Genomic DNA, 7500 nt, shown 5'->3' with positions numbered 1-7500 from the left:
GCTGTGGGGGGGGGGTGGGGGGGGGACCACCATTACACGGAGTAGGACAGGCACCGTTTTGGAACAAAGAACCCGGTGGGAACAGTCAACACTGGAGGGCTCCTGCAGGAGCATCACCTGTCTTTGTTCTAGGGTTGCATTGTATTCTGTGGTACCCGTGGGATCCGAGACGGCCGGCCTCAGCCCTGGCCGATCTGGGTCCAGCGCGAGGGCCACGCTGTGGGCCGCAGAGCCAAGGCGCGGTGAGATCAGCTTTGCTTTCCCTCAGTGGTACGATCGCCAGCCGGAAGCCCCGCCTGCCTCCCCCCCGTCAGGAGATCGGGTCGGGCCCCCCGCGGGGGGGGGGGGGGGGGGGGGTGTGGGGGGATCGGATCGGATCTGGTAGGTCGGGTCGGAGCAAACTGGAGCGCGGTGCTAAGGGTTTGGAGCCCAATGCCGGCAGTCGTCGAACAACGTGTGCGTTGAGAAGCGTTGTCCTGAAGCATCAACACACCAGGCTACTGCCCCCCATGTTTAATGAACAGCCCCGGATAAAGAAATGATCAAATATAGTCCCGATCTATTCGTCTGTCAATCCCAGAAGATGAGACGATATGGCTGATCAAAAGTACGTTTTGGGTCTTCTGGTTGTAATTCAAGCAGCAGATATACAATGTACTTCAAACTACTTGGGACACACGCGCACATTTCGTGTGAGTGTGAGATAGAGCAAGAGAGAGAGAGAGTGACCGGATATATGGCTTGACCTTTAAACTATTTTGCATGGATTGTATCTGAACAGTATGTGAGTGTGTGTGTGTGTGTGTGTGTGTGTGTGTGTGTGTGTTTCTGTGAGGTAATAAAATTATAATGGTACTGTAGCATGCCAATTCAAAAGAACATCCATACAAAGAAACGTGTATATCCTGTATCATGTATTTGTTGTCAGTATGGGCCATCTGCCTGAATTACAAATGGATGGAGCGCTTTTATCTTGGAAGACTACATGAAGGTACCATATATATATATATATATATCTCATATGCATGAGACAATGATAGAAGGCCAATGCAGGCGTTATGCAGTGCTAACAATGGCCTGTTTTCAGCTTTTTATACATTTTTATGTCAGAATCTTCTTCGAATAGCTTCAAATGTAGACATTATGACACATGAATGATACATATATGATCTACACAACTTTGAATATGTGTACGTAACATTTTGCTCCACGGTTTAACACTAATAGTGGATCACCTTTGAGTTGAGCATAAGGACAGGACAGAGCTGTGGAGCACACAGACCCCAAAACACCCCTGGAAAATAAAAGCGCATGGTGTGTTTTTTCACTTGGGATTCCTCATCCCCCTGACCACATTTAACGCCCTCAGAACCCTCTCACTTTCATTGCCCAATTGTCGGGATACATTGCTCATCTGGTGATGTCATGCCCACAGCCGATCGCCGTGGTTACGCGCCCTTTATGAGAGTCTCCTTTTTGTCGTGCTTTGCTCGACGGCTGTTTGGGGTTTCGGTCGTTTCGTCGTTTATTAATGTGGGTCTTGTGCGCGGCTTGAGGATTACACCCAAGTGAACAAGAGCCGTGCAAACAATTGAGCTCCTCTTTGAAGTCCCGACGCCACACCAACGCACTGATTGGCAGAACTCGTCGGGAGTGTTCTTCAGAAGGGAATTAGCCTTTGATTGAATTATGTTCGAACATAAGCATTACGAAATGCGCTTCAGTCCGTGGTGCCAACGGAAAAAACGGCAACTTATGAAGCCAAATAAATAAGAAAATGAACTGTAAGTCTTTTTTTAATAACCGCAGTGGTGGAGGAACACTTTATGAGGATCCACCACAGAAACCCATTTAATACACCAGTCTGCCTCTCTCTCTCTCTCTCTCTCTCTCTCTCTCTCTCTCTCACTCTCTCACGCTCTCTCTCTCTCTTTCACACTCTCTTTCTCTCTCTCTATCTATTAAATCTCTCTTGCGTGACTTATTGACACTCACCAGTTCTGTTTCTTTGCTTACGCCACATAAATCAATCTGTTTGTCTCTGTGTCCGTCTGTCTGTCTGGCTTTGTGTTGGTTCTTCTGTCTGCCTGTGTATCTATCTCCTTATCTCCCCGTCCATCCATCCATCCATCCATCCATCCATCCATCCATCCATCCATCCATCCATCCATCCATAGTCAGTATCTGGTTGCGATGCCGATGCTGCTTGACACCGTGGTGTGGTGTGGTGTGGGTGGCCGGTGGGTTGGGGGGGACTCTTCTCCAGCTGAGTCTAGCTTTGTGTTTGTCTCCAGTCATGAGCCTGGAGGGTCGGACGCTGCACCTGACCACCCTCCTCCAGGAGGCCGCCCAGCGGGTGTCCGAGCTGCAGACCCAGCTGGGGGGCGAGGGGGAGAGGGAGGGCTCCGAGCGGGAGCGGCAGCTCAAGGCCTGGGGCTGGCGGCAGCGGCTCTTCACACGCATGCAGACGGGCTTCCAGCACGCCAGTGAGTACAGCTGCACCACAGGGGAGATGATGAATGTGGTGCTGGTGGTGTTGGTGAGGATGATGGTGGTGGTTGTGATGATGGTGGTGGTTGTGATGCTGGTGGTGGTTGTGATGGTTGTGATGATGGTGGTGGCTTGGATGATGATGGTGGTGGTTGTGATGATGGTGGTGGTTGTGATGCTGGTGGTGGTTGTGATGCTGGTGGTGGTTGTGATGATGTTGGTGGTTGTGATGCTGGTGGTGGCTGGGATGATGCTGGTGGTGGCTGGGATGAAGGTGGTGTTGGTGATGATGATGGTGGTGGTGGCTGGGATGATGATGGTGGTGGTGGTGTTAGCTGGGATGATGGAGGTGGTTGTGATGGTTGTGATGGAGGTGGTTGTGATGATGATGGTGGTGGTTGTGGTGGTGGTGGTGGTGTTAGCTGGGATGATGGAGGTGGTTGTGATGATGATGATGGTGGTAGTTGTGGTGGTGGTGGTGGTGGCTTGGATGATGATGGTGGTGGTGGTGGTTGTGGTGGTGGTGGTTTTATCTGGGATGATGGAGGTGGTTGTGATGATGATGGTGGAGGCTGGGATGGTGATGGAGGTGGTTGTGATGGTGGTGGTGGTGGTTGTGGTGGTGGTGGTGGTGTTAGCTGGGATGATGGAGGTGGTTGTGATGATGATGGTGGAGGCTGGGATGGTGATGGTGGTGGTTGTGGTGGTGGTGGTGGAGGCCGGGATGGTGGTGGTGCCTGTTGATGTCGGTGCTGGTGGTGTTTGTGTTGGTGCTGGCTTTGAGGCTGGTGGTTTAGTAGTGAGGTGATGGTGCAGGTGAGGATGTAAATGGCGATGATGTCTCTGTCTCACTGCCTGTCCTCCCCCAGGTCCTCCGGAGCAGCCTGTGGGCGTGTCTCTCTCCGTGACCAGCAGCAGCAGCCTCCGCGTGGACTTCCAGGAGCCCTTCAGTGTCAACGCCGCTGTGGTAACCAAGTACAAAGGTCAGCTCCGCCCCCTGACCCCTGTCTCAGCCCACCACACTCTCCGCTCCATTCAGGCCTTATCAAGCAATATGTTATTGTTATAAAGTGTGTGTGTGTGTGTGTGTGTGTGTGTGTGTGTGTGTGTGTGTGTGTTTCTCTGTGCTTCCAGTGGGTTGGAGCATGTCTCCGTGCATGAGTCCGTTGCTAGGGGAGACGCTGGTTGAGGACACCACCCAGCTACGCTGTGACATCACCGGCCTCAAAGCTGTAAGTCCAGTGACACCACATTACCTTATATCACTTTACATCACATTATGTTACATTACTTCACAGGACATTACATTATAGCACGTTACAATACGTTATATGACATTACTTTACATAACCTTACATTAAATTCCTTACATTACATTATATTACATTACTTCACGCTACATTGCATTATAGCACGTTCAAATGTTAGATTACATTACTATACACTACATGACGTTACATTATGTTACTTTAAATTACATTATATTAAATAAATTTACAGTACATTACATTAAAGCATGTTACAATACGTTATATTACATTATTTTACTATATACATTATATTACATAACATTACTTTACATTACATTACCTTACATAATAGCACATTCAATTACGTTATATTACATAACTTTACATTACCTTACATCATAGCTCATTACATAACATTACTTTATATAACATTACTTAACATTAAATGAGATTACCTTACATTATAGCACATTACATTACATTTTATTACGTAACTCTACATTACCTAACATTATAGCCCATTCAATTACATTATATTACATTACTTTACATTACGTTACATTAAAGCACGTTACATTACATTATATTACATAACTTAACATTACATTACATTACATTATAGAACAATACATTATGTGACATTACTTTGGAATACATTACCTATCATTATAGCACACTGCAATATGCAAACATGATATTACATTATATTACAATAGTACTTTACATTACATTAAATTACATGACATTACATCATGTTACATTATATGATATTTCATTACTCTACAAATCACTACATTACATAACTTTATATTCATTTGCAGAACATTGCTAACATTACTTAACATAAACGGATAATATAATTTATATTCATAACTTATACTATAACTATAAGTTCCACAATTTAAAATCTAAAACACAAGGGCCTTACTGTCTTCAGATCATACATGAACTAGTTACTAGGTCTGGTTGTGCTAAAGCATTAGAGGGTAAAGTTACAGTCCACACTCACACAAAGCTCCATACCCCTCCATCACATCCAGGATCAACTCTATCCTGAGTTGTACAGCACAACAGTAAACCATCCCAGACAGCCCATAATATCAGCCAAGGCAACTTGGTTGCCTTGACTTCTGATTTATGATTGGTGTTTGCGAGTGTTCACCCAGACATAGGGAAGCTCAGGCTTTGGATTGGATTGGGGAGAGAGAGAGGTGTGGGGGGAGACTGAGGGGGGAGAGACGGAGGGAGGGAGAGAAAGAGAGAGGGTGATATAATATTGTAATATATTTTGGATTTACGAACATGGTTTATCATGCCAATAAAACAATTGAAATGTAATGGAAACAGAAAGAGTGAGAGAGAGAGAGAGAGAGAGACAGAGATGGAGGACCCCATAAAGAGTGTCAGCTAGTTTGATTGATATGACTGAGAGGGGAGATATTATGATGTATACATACACATATGCACACACACACACACACACACACACACACACACACACATACTGACACACAGAAGCCGAAAGTGCTGTTTTCAAAGTCGAAATGGAATGTGGTTGTAATCTGAATGTAGTTTGATTGTAGCATGGCTGAAGTCTGACCGTAGTTTGGTTGTAGTTAGGTTATAGTCTGACTGTAGTGTGGTTGTAGTTAGGTTATAGTCTGACTGTAGTGTGGTTTTAGTTAGGTTATAGTCTGACTGTAGTGTGGTTGCAGTTAGGTTATAGTCTGACTGTAGTGTGGCTGTAGTTAGATGTTGGTCTCGCTGTAATGTGTTGTAGTCTGGTTATAGTCTGACATAGTGTGGTTGTAGTCTGACTGTAGTGTGGTTGTAGTCTGACTGTAGTTTGGTTGTAGTCTGACTGTAGTGTGGTTGTGATTGTTAGTCTGGTTGTAGTCCGACTGTAATGTTGTTTGTGATCTGTAGTGTAGTTTCAGTGTGGTTGTTGTCTGGCCGTAGTGTTTGTGATCTGTAGTCTGGTTATAGTGTGATCTCTAGTCTCGTTGTAGTCTGACTGTAGTGTTGTTATACTGGGATCTTTATTCTGGTTGTAGTCTGACTGTAGTGCGGCTATACTGTGATCTGTAGTCTGTTTATAGTCTTGAGTGTAGTGGGGTTATACTGTGATCTGTAGTCTGGTTGTAGTCTGACTGTAGTGGGGTTATACTGTGATCTGTAGTCTGGTTGTAGCCTGACTGTAGTGTGGTTGTAGTCTGACTGTAGTGGGGTTATACTGTGATCTGTAGTCTGGTTGTAGTCTGACTGTAGTGTGTTTATAGTCTGACTGTAGTGTGTTTATAGTCTGACTGTAGTGTCGTTGTAGTCTGACTGTAGTCTGGTTGTAGTCTGACTGTAGTGTTGTTATACTGTGATCTGTAGTGTGGTTGTAGTCTGACTGTAGTGTGTTTATAGTCTGACTGTCGAGTGTTTGTAATGTTAACTCTCCGACTGCTGTGTTTTCAGGGCTCCTACTACTACATCCAGGTCTGGGCCTACAACATGAAAGGATGGGGCCCCCCCTGCACCTCCACACCCACGTGTGCTGCCCCTTCCAGTGAGTACACACATATATATGTGTGTGTGTGTGTTTTTGTGTCTGTCTGTGTGTCTGTTTGTGTGTGTCTGTGTGCGTCTGTGTGTGTAACAATGTCCATGCAGCACAGCACCTGGTTGCCTCCACTCCACCTCGGTGGCTCCTCCAAAAGCAGGTTGCAGGCGGGCGCTGACGTTGGAACCGGTCGACTGCAGAGGTTCAGTATAACAGTACAATACAGCAAGAGCCGTAGCGTGCTTCCATACGGGAGATCTTCCTGAGAGTGGATTGTGACGGCTGGTTTAACCTGTGCACACTGATGGCTCAAAACAGGTGTGCAGCCCCACCCAGCCCCAGAGCCCAATCAGTTCAACTCAGGCCAGTCGGGGCTGCTTAAAGCAGCCATTACACACACACACACACACACACACACACACACTCACCAGTGTGTGTGTGTGTATCCTGCTGTATCCTGCTGTAACTTTTGTACTAAGGATTTCATGACGACATCACTGATGTCCCACCGGCTCGGATTTTCCCACAGACTTCTGGTGACTTCTGTCCATTCTATCATTTCTCTTTGGCTTTGTGGCCACTGTTTGGAATGCATTGTGGGTACCCCTCCTTGTGTTTGTGTGTGTGTGTGTGTCTTTGTGACTGTGATTGAGGGGGGGGGGGGGGGCGGTCATGGGACATGCGACACGGGCTGACGGGGCAACGGGGTGTGAACCGACAGAGCGTGTTGTGACATACAGATGACACGCCTATAGCATGATGCTGAAGTACTGCAGAGCTGCATACCAGACCTGGAAAAACACAGCACACCACTCACTGTTATTCACTGTGTGTGTGTGTGTGTGTGTGTGTGTGTGTGTGTGTGTGTGTGTGTGTCTCTCTCTCTCTCTCTCTCTCTCTCTCTCTCTCTCTCTCTCTCTCTCTCTCTCGCTCGCTCTCGCTCTCTCTCTCGCTCTCGCTCTCTCTCTCTCTCTCTCTCTCTCTCTCTCGCTCTCTCTCGCTCTCTCTCTCTCTCTCTCTCTCATAGCTAATTTGGATGTAGTGTGTTTGTGTTTTACCACTGGTCATATTTGCATGTGGCGCTGCGCGCTGCAGCGAGGCCAACACTGGGCCCCTTATGCAGCGGCCGGCCGTTAAAGGGCTCCCTGTGCTACCGGGACAGCCACCTCCAGGGTGATAGAGCGCGCCGTGTTTTGGGGGCTCTTCTCCCCA

At 46.9% G+C, this 7500-nt stretch overlaps 1 protein-coding gene across 1 annotated transcript in view; it reads left to right on the top strand.

The window, feature by feature from the left end:
* Nucleotides 1-7500, top strand: part of LOC311353688 (ankyrin repeat and fibronectin type-III domain-containing protein 1-like) — a gene marked incomplete at both ends in the record, with an annotated part of 39480 nt that overhangs the window by 22202 nt on the left and 9778 nt on the right. The window contains 4 exons of the mRNA XM_084473581.1: nt 2295-2486; nt 3360-3473; nt 3625-3722; nt 6204-6294. Of these exons, the coding sequence (XP_084329707.1) occupies nt 2295-2486; nt 3360-3473; nt 3625-3722; nt 6204-6294 (495 nt within the window). The remainder of the gene's footprint in view (nt 1-2294; nt 2487-3359; nt 3474-3624; nt 3723-6203; nt 6295-7500) is intronic.

This window comes from Micromesistius poutassou (assembly GCF_964030765.1).
Source record: "Micromesistius poutassou genome assembly, chromosome: 9".
Classification (NCBI taxonomy): Eukaryota; Metazoa; Chordata; class Actinopteri; order Gadiformes; family Gadidae; genus Micromesistius; species Micromesistius poutassou.
Note: the sequence above shows the minus strand (reverse complement) of the source record. Positions and strands in the feature narration are given on the sequence as shown.